Source organism: Microtus pennsylvanicus, chromosome 13, assembly GCF_037038515.1.
Source record: "Microtus pennsylvanicus isolate mMicPen1 chromosome 13, mMicPen1.hap1, whole genome shotgun sequence".
Classification (NCBI taxonomy): Eukaryota; Metazoa; Chordata; class Mammalia; order Rodentia; family Cricetidae; genus Microtus; species Microtus pennsylvanicus.
In genome coordinates, this window is record NC_134591.1 from 54219501 (window position 1) to 54237091 (window position 17591).

At 49.3% G+C, this 17591-nt stretch overlaps 1 protein-coding gene across 3 annotated transcripts in view; it reads right to left on the reverse strand.

Moving 5' to 3' along the window:
- Positions 1-12096: 12096 nt before the first annotated feature.
- Nfyc (nuclear transcription factor Y subunit gamma) overlaps positions 12097-17591 on the reverse strand; it is a 73690-nt gene continuing 68195 nt past the window's right edge. For all 3 annotated transcript variants that reach the window (XM_075944922.1, XM_075944924.1, XM_075944923.1), the window contains exons 8-10: positions 16509-16616; positions 14131-14190; positions 12097-12919 (exon numbers count right to left, since the gene is read on the reverse strand). In XM_075944922.1, coding sequence (XP_075801037.1) covers positions 12800-12919; positions 14131-14190; positions 16509-16616 — 288 coding nt within the window. In that variant the 3' untranslated portion in view covers positions 12097-12799. The remainder of the gene's footprint in view (positions 12920-14130; positions 14191-16508; positions 16617-17591) is intronic.

The following is a 17591-nucleotide window of genomic DNA, read 5'->3' on the forward strand; positions in this document are numbered from 1 at the left end:
CCGGGGCCGTGCGGGGACCGGGGGCGGTCGCTCGGAGCCTCGGGGCCGCGGGAGCCCGTACTGACCGCCCGCTTCCCCGGCGACTGGGGCGGCTCTTTCCGACTCCAACTCTCTTATTACGCGCTCCATGCCGCTCGCCTTTCCACCTGCCGCCGGCGCGCCGCTCACATGTCACCCTCCCCCGCCCCGCCCCGCCCCTCCCCCGCCCGCCCCGCGGCGGCCTTCCCAAATCGGGAGGGAGCGAGAGAGGCGAGCGCGGGGAGGGGACCTGTGCCCTACGCGGCGGGGCAGGGCGCGCGGTCCGCTCGGTCGGTGTGTGCTGGCCCCGAGCGCGTGGCGCTGGCAACACGAGGGGCAGCGAGGTCGGACATATACTAACTAGTGGTGGCCCTGGTGTTCGGCGCTGAGGAGGGAGATTGTGACGCCTCGTGCGTGGTTGTGGAAAGTGGGGCGTGGAGTGGAGTTGTGGCCGCGGTCTCGCGAGGGACACTCATATTGTACAGTGATGGTGTATGTGTGTCCAGAGAAGTGCCTACTTGTGCGCACTACCAGGCTACCCATGGGTCTGTGTGGGTTCAGTGTGAGTGGATGGATGGATGGATGGATGGATGGATGGATGGATGGATGGATGGATGGATGGATGGAAGAAAGTGAAGATGAGTGAGCCGGGCAGTGCAGCGCGACGGGTGGTGTAAGCGAGGTGTGCCCGTCGGGTTGTGCCCTTCGTTTCTTGTACAGGGTGTTTAAAGTTCGCGGAGTGCTGAGTGAGGTTGGGACAGCAGCTGTCGCTTCTCCCGCTGTTACCTGAAGGGTCTGGTGCCCTAACAGCTACCGAGACGTGTGGGGCGGTGTAGCTTACAGCTGGGCCCAGATGTGTCTCTCCTTGTAGCTTCCCTTCTTGTTGATGAAGGAGGAGACCCTAGTTGACCACCCTGAGCAGAGGGGGCGCTCCCCTGATCACAGCCCTGCCCTCATCTCCCCACTCCATCCCCGCCTCCCTGGGAATACCCCCTCTCCCATTCTATCCTGGGAAACTTGCTTAGGGCAAATAGGAAGTAGGGAAGTGAGCACTGAGCAAATGTTTGGGGGTCTGTCTGGACAGAGCCCTCCTAAAGGCCTCTAGTGTTCCACTGGACTTTTTCTAAGAGCAACCCGCTCCAGCAGAAGTTCTCAGTGCCTGACCTTCATTTCCAGGTGTGGGCTGGTTGGCCCCTTCCTTTCGCCCCGTGCTAGATGGTGATTCGGGTTTGCTGACCCTCCTTCCCTCTTCCCCAGCCTAAAGCAGTGGCCAAACCAGCCGCTCCTTCCTCGGGCCCTGCCCCAGGGTGAAGCGCTTCCGCAGCAAACTCTTCCCCGCTCCTCCTCGGGGAGATCTCGGGGGACATAGCTAGCCGGAGGGGCGGGAGAGGGGGCGGGCTGCAAGCTCGATTCTCAGCTGTCAGCAAAGGCAGCATTGATCTTCTGAGCGTCAAGGGGGGGAGAGCAGGAGGGAGGGCTGTGGGCCGGGAGGGCGTGCAGGATCAGAGATCCCCAAGCTAGGCTTGGCAGCCAGCCGTACCCCCAACCCCTAGTGACCTTTCCCCCTCCTGCCCAGCTGGAATGCGTTCTGAGGTCTGACGTGGATCTCTCCACTGCTGCTGGTGCTGGGAGAGCACAGGACTTGGTGCCCCCGTGTAGGTCATGGTCTGACCTACTGACGGCTGGAGGGTTCTAGACCTCAGGGCCCCACTACGGATGCAGTGCCAGGGCTAGATGGAGCCATCCTCCCTATAACTAAAGGCAGTAGATCCCCCTTCCCCATATATGGCATTGCCCTGACTGTGACCGGCAGTACTCCATGAGGGGCCCAGGGTGCTAGTCAAGTCTGGGGTTCAAGCCACACAATGGAAAGTGGCCGCTGGGAGTGGTTTGAGGTTTTGATCTTGGACGCCATGGAACGGAACTTGAATTCAGGTTGCCCCTATCAGCACTCAGAATATCTAAAATTGGGTCTGTTCCAGGAAATCTGACCCTCTAGTTCAGCATCACCTGTGAACCTATGCCTCTCTTCGCATGTGGGGGACTGCTGAGCTTCCTGTCCTCTTTGAGTAGAACGCTCTCTTCAGACGGTGGCGGAGGAGGTGGGGGGCTCATGACTTTTCCAGCTCGCGCTCTAGAGCACCCCATCAAAGGTTGGGGGGAGGTAAAGGCTGTGGTTCCAGCTGGAGTGCAAGTTAGGTTTCTGAAGCACTCCCAGGGGTCCCAGAGGCCATGTCTGCAGGCAGGCACCTCATGGGGGGGGATCACATGCACTGATATGAAAAGTGGGGAGACACGGAGTTCTCCCTGAGGTGTGGGGAGGCAAAGTTGAACTGTTGTGTGTGTGTGTGTGTGTGTGTGTGTAGGAGGCACAGGAGAGAGTCCAGAGAGGACAGGTGGCCACTCTGAGAGTCACTCAGTGGCCTTTTTGTGCCCATCCGGATTCCCAGGACATGACAGAGTGGACTTTCCTCACTGCAGCCTTGAGTGACTAAGAGACTTTTCTGAGCAAACAGCTGTCTCTGGCTGCCCAGGTCTGGCCCCCCTGACAGAGGGAGATGGGGTAATGGATGCTGTGACTTCCCCCACTCCATCGTTTAGCTCACCCATCTATCCCCTCCACTCCACCCTCAGCAACGTTCTCCCTGGTAACCCAGCCACTCTGCTCTGTCCAGTTCATCCCCTGCCCCATGCTTCTCCCCGGCTCTGAGTTTCCAGGGCCGTATAAGAACAGGCCAAACTCCCCGATCTGCTGTAATCCATCCCTGTCTCCACCATCCATCAATGGAGCAGATATTGATTGAGAAGAAGGGTGGGGAGCCTGAGTGTTCCCATTTGCTGAGCACTAGCTGTGGGCCAGGTCCTATCCTTTACAAAGAATCCAGTCCCGTGCTTTGTGGGAAACGGGCTGAGAGATAGGGAGATGCACCTAAGGATGCACAGCCAGGTGGTGACCTAGGATTGTCAGTGCCCTGTGCTTTCCCAGCACTGACATGTGGGCCCTGTGTGCTGGGGTGGGGGAGGGATTGGAGGAGTTGATTCTGGATCTCTAGGCAGGTAGGATGCCCAGATCTGAAAGGATCAAGTAGCTGGCACCTTGGTTCTGGAGGTTAGGTTCAAGCCTGGTATTGACTCCTGTCATGACCTTAGGACATTTCACGGCTCGAATTCCTTGCTGGAATGGGAGGGCTGGCTTCACTCAGCAGTTTCCAGCCCCTGTCAGCACCAGGAGTCCTTTCTTAACAGACGGAATTATAAGGTGATCAAGAATGGTGCAGGCGGGGGGGGGGGGCTTCAGACTCCACCCACCTGCTTATTTCTCCTCCATCTCTGATGGTCTCCCTGCACAGCTGGCTACACAGTCCTGAATTTATAGCAATTCACCTGCCCATCGCCGGGTGCTGGGGCTAGTATGTGTTACCTCACTTGACTTTCCTCTGGGTTATCTTTCTTTTTTTTCTTTTCTTCCCCCCCCCCCCCCAGACAGAGTTTCTCTGTAGCTTTGGAGACCAGGCTGGCCTTGAACTCACAGAAATCCTCCTGTCTCTACCTCCCAAGTGTGTGCCACCACTGTCCGACATACCCTGGGTTTTCTTATGGCTGCTGGATTGCTGGAGGCCAAGGAGAAAGAAGCTGCCACTAGCAGTGACAAAGGGAGCCTTCTTTGGGGACAGGAATGGAGAGGGCTTGGAGAAGAATGGCCTTTATCACCTCTGTCTCAGCAAGGCCCCTGCTGCTCCTCTTTCAGCATCTCCCAAACATGCTGGGTTCTCAGGAGGTTCATACCTGTGGGGCAGCCTCAGGCCAGCTGAAGACTTGCCCAGTAGAGCATTAGGCTACTATTAGTGTGTGTGAGTAAGCAGGGCCTGAGATGGGGCACAGGGGAGGGAGGAGTGTGGCTAGCAGGGCAGAGGCCTTGAACACCAGACTGAGGAGTCCAGATAGCAGAGCAGGGTTCTGGAGGGCCAGACACAATAATGCATGAAGCCACAGTTCAGCTGGTGTCGTACAAACAGGAGACATATATCTTACTGGTCAGGTGAGAAGTGGCAGAGGGCACTCACAGGATGGCAGTATGACATCACTGCCTTTGGGAAGCCACTGAGGGATGTGGAGGCCTCCTCTCTTCTCCCTGCCCAGCCCAGAATGAACAGAAGGATTACATCACCCAGGGATCAGAAGAACTAGAGAGGACTAGTGAGCCGATTCTCCTAGACCTGGGGTATCATTCACCTGCTCCTCCCCTAGACCAAGCTTGTCTGGCCAGACAGTTAAGAGCCACAGAAAGGGGGGAGGGAAGAGTATCTCTGAGCTCAGCAAAAGCAAATCCCCATTGATTCTAAGCCTGGAGTAGGGCACCTGAAGCAGACAAAGAGGGAGAAGGGGGGTGCGGAAACAAAGGTAAGAGCCATTCCTAGCTTACAGGACTCTTCTGTCCTTGAGACTCTATCTCCTTCCCTAGGTGCAGGAGGGATGGCCATGCAGATGACCATAGTCCTGGGGCCTCCTGGCAGGTCCTTGATCTCGGCAAGAGTCCCTAGGACAGTAGAACTGTTGGAGAATACAGAGGAAGGAGGAAGGGCTTTGTTGAGCCACTTTCTGGGGCTCAGATCTGTTGTCCCCGCTACTCAGGAGGCTGATGCAGGGAGATCACAAGCGCTGGGTTCAAGGCCAATAAGTGTCCTGGTTAGAGTTCCTATTGCTGTGAAGAGACACCACGGCAACTCTTAGGAAAACATTTAATGGTGAGGCTCACAGTTTCAAAGGCTCAGTCCATTATCATCATGGCGGGATAGGGCAGCATGCAGGCAAATATGGAGCTGGAGAAGCTGAGAGTTTTACGTCTTGATATTCAGGCAACAGGAAGGGGTCTGAGACACTGGGTGTGGCTTGAGCATATATGAGACACTTCCTTTGACAAGGCCATACCTACTCTAACAAAGCTACACTTGCTAATAATGTCACTCCCTTTTGGGGCCATTTGCTTTCAAACCACCAGGCTCTACTCCCTGGCCCCCAAAGGCTTATCGACATATCATAATGCAAAAATGCGATCAGTCCAAGTTCAAAAGTCCCCATAGTCTATAACAGTCACAAATTTATTTCAAAGTCTTAAAGTTCAAAGTCTTTTCTGAGATTACTTAACTTTAATCCCCTGTAAAATCAAAATAAAAAAGCAGATCACACACTTCTAACATATAATGGCACAAAATATACATGACCACTCCAAAATGTAGGAAAGGGAGCATAGTGAGGAAATACTGGGTCAAAGCAAGACCAAAAAACCAGTGGGGCAAACTCCAAACTCTGCATCTCTGATGTCACAGTGCTCTTCAGATCCCCGCTCTGTTCAGCTTTGTTGGCTGCAACACACTTGTCTCTCTTGGGCTGGTTCTGCTCTCCTTGGCTGGTACCCCATGACTGGCAGCTCTACCATTTGGGGGTCTCTGAGACAATCTAGTTCTCTCCTTCACAGTTTCACGGAATGGATTCTCTCGGCTTCCATGCAGGGACACCTCTGAGACATGCCTGGACTAAGCAACTTTCTTTAGTCTTGGAGGAAGGTCCCATAATGCCTTTCTCCTATCCTTGACTCTAAACCAGAACCATGTGGCCCAAACTGCCGAGTTCTGTGCTTGCTAGGACCAGAACATGACTTCCTCCTTCAGTTACATTTTCACCAGCTTCCTGTTTTCAGTGGCTTCCTCCACGACCTAAGCTTGGCTGTCCTGAAACTGGATCTGTAGACCAGGCTGGCCTTGAACTCGGAAATAAATCAGCCAGCTTCTGCCTCTGGAGTACTGGAATTAAAGTCATGCCCACCACACCTGGCTCTAAACTTCCCTTTAATTCCATTTCACGAGCTGGACACTTAATTGGGTGCAATCTTGCCCTGAGGTCACCACTCTGTCTTTTGCCCCTGTCTAAAGAGTCTGACTGAAGCTTAAGTGAAGAGTTTTAGATTAATTCCTCTATTGGCAGAGGAAATCTCAGAGCAGCCTAGTATAGGCTCCATTGTGTGGTTACTAGTGGGAACTCTAATGAGGATTTATAATAAAAAGGAGCAAAGTGGGCAAAGTAAATTAAAAAATGTAATATTTGAGGAGAAAAGAAGTGTCAGGAAGTGGAATGGAGTTAAGTCCTGTATTCAAGGAGATAAACAGATTAAGAAATGGAATAAAAAGAATGATCTTTAGGTAACATCCTAAAAGTCTTCTCCTCTGAAACCCCTTGAGCCAGGCACCCACAGTTCAAATCACACCCAGCACCACTGTCCTCCATGCTTCTAACAGTATGGCCCCACTGACAGCTTTTCTAATCCACAGTCCCAAGGTCCAAAGGTGATCAGGCCTATCACAGCAATATCCCAGTCTCTAGTACCAATTTCTTAGTTTCTGTTGCTGTGAAGAGACTCCATGACCATGGCAACTCTTCTAAAGAAAAATATTTAATGGGGTGACTTACAGTTCAGAGGTTCAGTCCATTATCATCATGGTAGGACATGGTGGTGTGCAGGCAGACATGGTGCTGGAGAAGGAGCTGAGGGTTTTACATCTTCATATGCAGGCAACAGGAAGTGGTCTGAGACACTGAGCATGGCTTGAACATATATGAGACTTCAAAGCCCAACCCCACAGTGACACACTTCCTCCAACACAGCCATACCCATTCCAACAAATCTACACTTCCTAATAGTGCCACTCCCTTTGGGGGCTATTTTCTTTCAAACCAACAGAAAAGCTTAGGCAACTTTGTGAGACCTTGTCTCTAAATAAAATGCAAAAACAGGACTGATGATGTGTTCAGTGGTAGACTGCTTGCCTAGCATGTACAAGGACCTGGGTTCAATCCCCAGTACAAACTAACAAATAAAGCAAGCAAGCAAGCAGGCTAGCTAGCTCTCCTGGCAAAATAAATCTATATTAGGAGGTAGATTTTGAGAGTAGAAAGGACTGAAGACCTTGAGTGGCAGGGGAGGGGATTCAGATGAGGGATGGTTAATACTTGGTAAGGGAGGTGGGAGTTCAGGGGGGTCTTACAAGAAGCAAGAGGTTCAGTGACAATGTTGAGAGGCATAGAGAACAGTACTTCCAGGTTGAACTCGGGATTAAGCTACTTTAGGCTTCTGGAGCCTTCTTTGTCTCTGAACTCAAACCTCATCAAATATGGATAGAAGCCTTTTCTTGAAATATTAGGTATAGGAGACAAATGCTGGATTTCTATTTTTGTTTATGTATTTATTTTAAATGGGGTCTTACTTTGTATCCATGGCTGGTCTGAAATTCACCATAAACTGAGCTCCAACTTGCTGAAATTCTCCTGCCTCTGCCTCCTAAGGGCTGGAATTACAGTTATGAACTACCACCTCCAGCTTTGTGTATCAATTGGGGGGGGACATTAAAAGATGTTTTAAATATACATTTTCAGCACAAAGGTTAAGAGGAAGATGATTTGGAAGAAAGGCACACCCCAGAGCATGGGTGTGGGCTTTTCAAAGAGAGAGTTGTGGGATATCTTTTTAAACAATAGTTATCCAAGCATTAAAGCAAGATCAAGAGCTCCTTAAGAGTGAGGCAAGAGAGCATCCCTGAGTGGAAGCTGTACCTTAGAGGATTTATTCCCTGTTCAAAGGAGGAGAGCAGTATAGCTGGCCCACATGAGTGGAATGAGGGGCTATGGTAGCCCCCTATGCTGGAACTGGGGTGGTGCTAATCCATCTCTTCCTGCCAGCCATAGCTTTAGGTAGAAAGAGTACCAGGTGAATGTGACACCTCAGCTGGCCCATATGCCCTGGAGACTCAGATCTATGGTATGCAAATACGCCAAGCCAAGACACTTGAGGTAGGTGCTACTCCCCCATGGCTTGGGCACATCCATGCAAGAAATCACTCCTCAGGGTGATGGCTACACTCGAGGGCACAGTCAGGAAAACGTGTTGGAAATGACCTCAAAAACAAACTTTATATCAGATGAGCAGTGTAATAACTTGAGGGCCATTTCCCCCCCATAGGAGAATTCATACCTAAAGAAAGACCTAGAGAAAACAAAAGTCTAAAAAGAAGCTTGGTACAGTTAAAAGTCTTTGAAAAGATAAAGGAAGAATCAGCATCTATAAAACAAAACCCGAAGGACACCAAGCAGGCACAACTATCTGGAATTTTTAAGGCATCAAAGTCACTGACACTGAAAAATAACACACTCAATAGATACATTAGTAAATAGAGCTGAAGAAAGAAAACTGATTAGAAGCTAGAACTGGGGAAATCCTTCAGAATGACGCGAGAATAAGAAAATTAAACATGTGAAAGAAGAACTATCACAGAACAAATGGGGACCCCAGGGTACAGCTCATCACTCAGAAGATACTGAAGGGTGACCAAGCTCTTTCCAGAACTGAAACATGAATTTTCAGTAGAAGGTCTACGAACTGCCTAAGTAAGCAAGATATTACAAAAAGCTACATCTAGACACCTTTTATTCAGAAGTGTAGAATATCAAGAATAAAGAGGAAATTCTAAAAGCCACCAGAGAGAAAAGATCGTTTATCTACAAAGGTCCAATAATTGAATTGACAGTAAACTTCTCATCAGCAACAACAGATGCCGAAAGACAAAAGAGCGTGTCTTTCAGAGTGCTGAGGGCAAAGATTTGGGAGCCTTCATTTTCATCTATTGCCAAACTGTCCTTTAAATCAAAGGGCAAAATAGAGACATTTGGACATGTACATTATCTTAGAAAGCTTCTGTCCCACGGACCTCCCCTGAACAAAAGGTACAGGGCCTAAGGGGAGGGGCTAGGAGCTCACACAGGTGCCAAGAGGCTCAATGGAGCCCAGGTCTCCCAGGACAGGTAGGAGACTCTGATATGCAGGGCAGCTAGGACTGTTTTAGATCTTGCCTCAGCACTGGCCAGACAGGAGCCCAGGCCAGCCTGGCCCAACTCAGATTTTCCCCTCTTGAATGCCAGCAGTGCTGTCTTCTTGTCCCCTCTTTCTGGGCTGTGGTAATAGCATGATACCCAAGCTAGGGGTGATAGCTCTGACCTGGCTCTGGAGCCTTGAAGAGGCCATGTCCAAACTACTCAGATGACTGGGTACTTGACCACCATAGGGTCTTCTCTCTAGACAGCTTGGATGTCACCTTAGAAAGCCCTAAAGGTGCTGTGGAAAGGGACCAATGGAAGCCAGGTCATGAGGCTGACAGCCAGCTGGTGCCCTTGAGCAATTTCTGAACCTCTTTGTGCCTCAGTTTCTTCCTTATAAAATGGTATAAAATGTTCCGCCCCCCCCATGATGATGATGAAATAAGAATCAATGTGGTACTCAACTTTCCTGCCTTTTTTTCTTTTTTTGACTCAGGGTCTCATGTAGCCCAGACTGGCCTCAAACTAGCTGTGTGCACTTCCCATACCTATCTCCACCTTCCAGCTGAAATTACAGGTGTGCACTATTTGTGCCCAGTTTATGAGCTGTGATAAAACCCAAGGCTTTATACATGTTAGCCAAGCCCTCTAGCCACCAGCCCAGCTGTTTGCCTACATAATAATGTCCTAGAAGGTCCATCTCAGAGGGCCCTGCCTTGCAGACCATCAGCTGAGGGAGGGCGGACGCGTGCAGGTGCCACAGTCCACAACAGGGACCTCACCTGGCTTGTTTTCAGCTGGACTCAGAATGTCCCAAAGAATACCTGACATAGGCACAGGGTGCCAAAGAAGTCTCTCCTGACAGCTGTGTTATGTGAGCTCTAAGAATAGTTTGTAGACGTTGATAAAGGAGCATCGAAAGAGTCCTCGCTGACTCTGCCCAAGGAATTAGAAGTTTCTGAGTGAGAGCCATTTCACTTGGGCTTTGATGGATGTAGAGGAGATCAATATATGAGAAGGGCTTTCCAGGCACTGGGGCCAGCATATTTTGAAAATATGGCTGCAAGTTCAGGAACCGGAACGGTTAGTACAAGAACACTGAGTGCAGTAAGCAGTCAGGGTGAGGCGGGTGCGAAGAAACCAGAGGAGCTATGGAGTACCTTGTATGGAGCTCTGTCAGAAAGTATTTAAACCTAACTACTTACCGTCATACAAAACCCCAAAAAGGGTAGCTTCCAGTCCTACTGTTATTCCAGAGGCCCCTCTCTTCAAGGAGTTGTCTGACGTTTTAGTAGAAACGGGACAGTCACACCGCCTTGAGTCCTAGAACTCAAACTAAGTGGACGGGACTAGGTGACTATGGACTCAGGAAGAGCGGTATGCTGCCCCCTCGTGGCCTTGGCTAACCTGGGCAGGAAGGCATCATCCAGGTCTCACAATTACAGTGGTCTCCAATCTCTCTACCCAAGCACCCAAGAGCAGCACCAACAACTATTTTACTCCATACACTCAGGGTGGCCAGGGGTCTTGGGAGCTGAGTAAAAGCCAGTGTGAGGCACGATGTAAGGCGTTCTTCTCTCACACATCCCACCTTCAGACAAGCAACTGGAGGTGAGCAGATCCCGGCTCTAACCCCATCCCTAATTCAGAATGACCTTGGGCACTGGGCCTTTGATAGGAGCTCTCTGGGGCTGCACCAAAGGGTTTGTTTACATGAACAGAACCCTTTAAAGGGGCTGTGCAGTGCATGCTAGCTAGCTGTTTGCCAATCACACAGATTGAATACTTAGAAAACAAGAATGAAGTCTGAGTGAAAGCAGGCTGTAATGGCCGGTACTTGGACATTCAAGAATGAGTGGAGAAGGGGGGTGGGAAGAGGGCACCAGGAAACAGGATTCACACAGTTCCTTTACTGTGGCCAGGCCCCTCTACCTGTTGACTGATGGGACATCCCACTCGAAGTGTCTGAGCAAGGGGCAGGTAGAAAGGCCAGAAGATGGTCCCATTATAGAGACACAGCTGAATTGTGGGGGTGGGGGGTGATGTTTGGGAGTTAGAAGCACACGGAGTCTTCCCCAAGCCTACCCAGTGACAATGGTGTGACCAGTTTATCTCTGGTAAGGGACCTCTACCCAACACCTTCAAACTAGGAAAACAGTTTTGCAAAAACCGTTACTTCTCTTGCTCATAGTGTGAAAGAATCCCTTTCGTGGTCCTAGCTTTTGGCTCTGGTAGCAAGGGAAGCTCAGCACCAAATCATTTCAAAATTATGTAGGTCTTAATAGCTAGCACATTTGTGTTTCTATTTTTATCGTCTCAATCTCCTATTTGATTTTTTCCTAATTCTAGTTCGTTTTATCAGATGAGTACACTTAAGTAAATGAAAAGTGAATGACACATTAATGTATCACTAACAGTCTTCCCTGTCCAGGAAGTAAAGGGCAGTGTGACCAGACCTGAATGTAACATAAGCCCCGGAACCTGGAATACAGGAGGTGTGAACCTGAATCTTTCCTGATTTTCCTGTGCCAATGCCTACCCTCCCGTGCAGGTTTGCAGTGAACTATCTGTGGCCAGGGAATCCTAAGGATACCAGGCCTGAGCTGGAAAGGTCTAGAATCAGCCTCTTCCCTGCACCTTATCCTTTGAGCTCAAACCCCAGGGAGTTGCTGGTAAAGTGATCTCTGCTTCTCCTGGCATTCGACTCACTATCTGCCCCAAGACAGCAAGCCCAACGCTGGTTGTAAATAAAAATACAAAGACATCAGAAAGATGGCTCACTGCTGGCCCTTCCTGTAGCCCCATTCAGTGGACAGGAAGCAGAAGCCCTCATGGGATGGATGACAAAAAGCTATGCAGATCCAGGTCTTTGGTAATCAGCAGACAATGGCAGGAGCCACTGTGTGCCACGGAAGATTGCAGAGATTTCTTGGTGTCCTTGCTGCTGCAGGAGTCAGTGCTTTCCAGGAGAGATGTCCCCATGACGTCACGCAGTGGTCCACTTGGGTGAGCAGAAGCCTTGTTCTGATGAAGTCATTGTAAGACAGTTTGAACCCACATGTGTTGCATTAAGTTCCTTTGACTCTGAACACCTGCCCCTCACAAGTGGTACACTTTCCCTGACAGCCAACCTGAAAACAAACCAGCCTTTCCAGGCCTCTCCCAAATGAGTGGTCGGCCCCATGAATGTTCCCGACACAGAAACAGACTCTCCAGTACCTAAAAGGACATTTATTGCATTTCATGCAGTTTGAAGTCCATGCAGCAACGGAGATGAGCACAATCTTTAATGTATTCAAAAAATAAAATAGTGGGCAGAGCAGAGCACAATGTCCTAGTCTCCTCGGGTCTGGGACAGAAGGCTGGGGAGGAAACCAGCTCTCTGTGGAGAATCAGTTCATGGCCCACAGGCAAGGAATGTTTCCATGGCTTCTGGATGCAGAGGGATCTGGGTAAGGGGCAGACAGCAAGGCTGGTGGAAAAGGTCTGACCTGTTCAGGGCAGACCTGGCAGAGTGGAAACCCTGTGCACCTCTAGGAAGGAGGAGCATGGGCTTGCCCCTTAGCAGTGGCAGTGTGAGCCCAAGCCAGAAAACAAAGAGAATTATTTCCTCAACCACACACTTCATGAAAATGCCATAAATATGTTATTTAATATTCTCATTTTATAGCATTGGACACACAGCTCAATATATTGAAATATTGATTCCTTGGAGATAAAAATGGAAAAAAAAGAAAATAAAAAATATTGCATCTTTCTGTTGTAGAATCTTAGTCCCCAGGTGTGGAAAGTAGTGCACCAGTATCATAGCCTACAGGAGGCATTGAAGTCCCGGGTCCTCTGATGAGGGAGGTTATGTCCCCATCACCTGGGGCTCTATGGCAAATATTGTGTTGGGTGTCTGTGCCAGCTCAGGCCCTCAGTCTCCAGTCACCTGAGGGGTCTGCCCATCGGAGGGCTGGTTGGCTGACTGAATGAACATGGGCTGGGCAAGGTCTTGGCCTGCAGGCATGGTGACTTGCTGGATCTGGTACAGCTGCTGCAAGGGGTAGAGAGGAGAGTGAGGTCACTCCTGGGATAGAAGCAAGCAGTTCTCTGTAGTCTTCCAACTGGAATGGGTCCCAGACAGCTTAACTAGTAAAGGGAAGGGGGAGAGGGAGAAGCAGCAGACACAGGAGGACCAGCTGCCATGGGAGGTAGTTTAGTGGACAGGAGAGTTGCACTTCCGGTGTCTGTCACTTCTCTGTGCTTTCCAGTTAGTGCAGAGCCACACCTGCTGTGACACTTTTTGCTCTGACAAGTACAAACACTTAGCCATGGTACTAGCACCCGGCAAACCAGGGGCCACACCTCCTCCTTTCCTCCAAGGGCTCTATTAAAGGATGTAGCCTGGTATTAAAATTATATGCCAACCAAGCCCATCAGAGAGAAGATAAGTTAGGCCTGCCCAACCTGATTTCTCAGGGTCCCCGAAAGAAACCACCCACTGGAAGTCTAACACTGGACCTGGAAGAAACCAGAGAGCCAGAGTCTGACTCTTCTCCCTTTGAACAGCAGAGAACATAAGTTAGAACATGCCACCTATCTCATCCTCAGTGGACCCTGGGGTCATTCTGCGAGGAAAAAGCAGGTCGACAGAGAAGGCCCCTCTTAGGGATACAAGAATGCTCAAAAGGTCACCTGTTCCTGTATTTGAACTAATCCACACATCTAAGTATCTTGGTTTAGGAAAAAACAGTCCTAGAGGAAGAAACAGAAAATCTGCATTCTAGTGCTGGCTCTGTACAAACAACTGAATGAGCCCAAAAGAGGCACATCTGAAGGTTGGCAGTTTGGTCTATATAACATTTAACATATTTTGTTCTTTTTGTTTCTTGGCTCACACAGCCTGCAGATCTAAAGGACCACTACTTGTATTAAGAATGTTCTGTCCGGGGCTGGAGAGATGGCTTAGAGGTTAAGAGCATTGCCTGCTCTTCCAAAGGTTCTGAGTTCAATTCCCAGTAACCACATGGTGGCTCACAACCATCTGTAATGAGGTCTGGTGCCCTCTTCTGGCCTGCAGGCATACACACAGACAGAATATTGTATACATAATATATATAAATATATTATGAAATTATGTATACATAATATATATATTTTAAAAAAAGAATGTTCTGCCACTATCAGGGAGTCAGACAATAGACTTACCATCCAAACCCACATGCCATCTGCATCCCTAGACCCCAACTCAGGCTGGGTCCCTACCTGTCCATCTGTGAACTGGCTGAACTGCTGCTGTCCTTGCTGAACCTCTGTCTGTGTGATCTGTGGGAAACAAGAGGACAGAGCAGGCATGTTAGCTGCAGGGTCTGTCTATCACCCACCACATGAAGACCGAATGCCACAAGGTCTACAGAGTGCTCAGAATGAAGCCTGCCACTGAGCAGTGCGTCACAAAGAACTGTAAGAGTCTCGCCCAGTTGCCCTGCACTGAGGGCTTGCAAAGATCTGGTCTTACACAGGCACACCATAACCACCCTCTCCCCTCGGGTCTGAGGTTCAATAAGGCCACACAGCTCCTCAGCTTTAACATAATACTCATGGCTTTGAACAGGAGCCTTAAGAGTTTATTTTTCAGTCAGTTAAAGCAAACTGCAAAGTGAAAGGCAAAGCAGTGAGTGCTCCGTTTTGTCCTTGGAAGGTGGGCTCCAAGGCAAACTCATATCAGATTATGTGACTGCAATATGAAATACCCTAGTAAGCAGCAGCCTTGGCCTTCGCAGTCCTCACAGTAGCAAGTCAGGAAGCACTTTTTCCCCCCGACACTCAGTGTGCAGCAAGAAAAACATTTACCCCACAAACTTCCCATCTTACTCAAGGACTTCATCCTGACAAGCGGAGCTGTATAATATGATGACAACTGTTGGGCAGAGCTGGGAAAGCTGGATAAACTGGGTGTATGCATCTACATCTGTGGAACATACAACTTGCAGCAGCCTCTGTACCAGCTTTTTGGGATTATCAGAGCCAATCTCTCGGGTAAAGCTTGCCCTCTCATGTGCCCAAAACAGCTCCTGCTAGCCTACCAAGGAGGCTATAAGGACCCCAAAAGGGGCAGATAAGAAGGGTTTCTTATTATTGCTTATTCTAGGTCTGTCTCCTACTGTAGGTCTGTTAGCTGTTTGCTAATAGCAGCTATGACTACTAATCTACATACTACCCTAAAACAGTCAGTCTTGCAGAAATGCCTTTAGGATAAACAAATAAACCTCAGACATACTGACAATTCTCACAGATTAAAGCCAACTGTGCCTTGAAGCCAGCAACGCTGCTATTTACCTTTAAATCACATGTATTTTATCCAGCATTCATTCAACAAACGTTTATTGAGCACCTACTAGGTATCAAGCTGTAAAATGTACATCATGGAGATTTTAAATGCCCTCAAAGAATCCACTTCTTGACTCTCCCCTTCTCTCCACTTTCTGGCTTCTACTGCCCAAACTGGCAGTGGAGGAACCACAAACCCTTCTCACTTCCTTCTGCTTCCATGCCACAAAAAGGCTTCTTGGATCTCAAGAAAAAGACAAAAAAATCTTACATGCTTTTAAAGAAAAAGGAAAATGGGCTCATGCCATAACCAGACTTTTTTTTGGGAAGGGGCAGTTTGAGACAGGGTTTTTGTGTGTAGCTTTGGTGCCTGCCCTGGAACTAGCTCTTGTAGACCAGGCTGGCCTCGCACTCACAGAGATCCATCTGCCCCTGCCTCCCTAGTGCTGGGATTAAAGGTGTGTGCCACCACCGCCCAGCTGCATAACCAGTCTTGAGAAGGGTCACTGAGACCCAAGAAACTAATGCAAAGTCCAGGTCCATAGACAAGCAGACTGCAGGGATGGAAAGGGCCCTTTAACGACCCCAGAGGTGACGTGGAGCTCAGATGCTTACTTTTGGCTCATTCCTCACATTTTCCCAAATGAGATCTTTGGAGACCTGCTCTAACTGAGCTCTGTCACCACTGTCAATAGATACATCACCAGAAATGCAACTGGGCCAGACAGGTCCAGCTCTTAAACGATTGCTGCTTTTTTTGGGTCTAAGGCAAAAGGATCCATTAACAATACATCCCCTTTACCACTGTCCCCATCATCTGCAAATGACGACCATGGCCCTTAGGTTCCCAAGGCCTGGAGTAGGTAGTTCCTTTGGTACCTATGACTCAGAGTCTTCAAGACTGTAAGGCAGGGAGGACACAAGGGGTGATTTCTCTGGCTGAGTCTGCCTATAGAGTAAATTAAGCTAAGCATGCTTTCCCAAGGGCACAAGAAATACCAAAACACAACTGCCACTGGGGCTTAGGGTGGAACACAGCCTGGTAACTACACTTCCTCCAGCCTGACATGAAAGGACCAATACCCAGCCTCTTTTTGGTATACACTGTCTGTGCCTTTGCCCCTCGATAGCAAGATGTTAAGAAACATAGTGTGAATCCAATTGTCCAGTCAATCCCATCTGCTCCTGGGTACCACATAAAGGTTTGGTGTGATTGGTTCTTGCTGAAGGACAAGGTAATGAGAACTGGGTTCTCAGCAGTCTCTTTGCTAAAAGTTGGCCAGCAGATTCTTGTCCCTCTCCAGTGTACATACCTGTTGGGCATTGGTGGCAAGTGTCTGGATCTGTCCCTGCACGACTTGGGTGCCTGACACAGGCTGGGCTAAGCGGATATACTGCAGCTGGCCGGCATTCAGTTGTACCTAGGGCAGGACAGAGACAGATACCACAGCAGTCTGAGCACAGTCTCATATAGGTACTTTCCATGACCAGATTTAGAGATTGCCCATGCCCTGTGAGTCCCTCAAAGAAGCCTACCCTGAATAAAAGCCCTTTTAAACAGAGGTCAGAACAAGAAGAGCACCCCACCCCCACACAAAAGAGCATGCCCTAGCATGGCCACATGCTCATCTGCTAGCAACCGGCTATTTGATCAGACCTGACCTGAGGCTTTTCTGAGAGTACCTAACACTTCAGAATGACTGGGCTTCAAGTGCGGACCTTTCTTGCCATCCATCCACTTTCAACAGTTCCAGGGTTTGCCAGGTTCCCAAAACAGATGGCTGTCAATTCAAGTTATTCAACTCATCTTGGAGGAAAAGCCTGGCCCCACTTTACTTTCTCTGTCCCCAAGATTCAGGACCAGTGCGGGGGAGTGTCTGTGGACCATGAAGATCTCTGATGTTCAGCTCTAGCTTCTGGCCAAATGCTCCCCAAGGGAAGCAGAGTCAGAAAACTCTAGCAGAAAACCCTCACTAAGGGAAAGCAAAACTACAAAACTGTCCCCAGAGCTCTTCATGCTTACACTGGAGCCTCAAATGACACAGTAACACCACAGCCTACACTGAACGGTGGTGTGCTCTTAGAATTCCTGAGAGCAAGGGATGAAGGGAGGAATGAGACAGTTACTGAGGTCTGTAGCTAATCAGATACAAAGGGTAATGAGGATGGTGGCTGCGCACACCCACAACTTAGGGGCTGAAAGTTCCTGGGAGCACAAGGTAACTTGATCTGTCTCTATCTAGGGGCCCAGAAAGCACCCTCCTGGCTGTTTAGCTTGCTTCTGTCACAAGGAAAATTTCCTCAGACACATAGTATCATATTGCTATACCAGCACATGAGTCTTCCTGGCTTTTAAAAGCTAACTCCATTGCAGAACCCTACTTCCATAAGGAAAG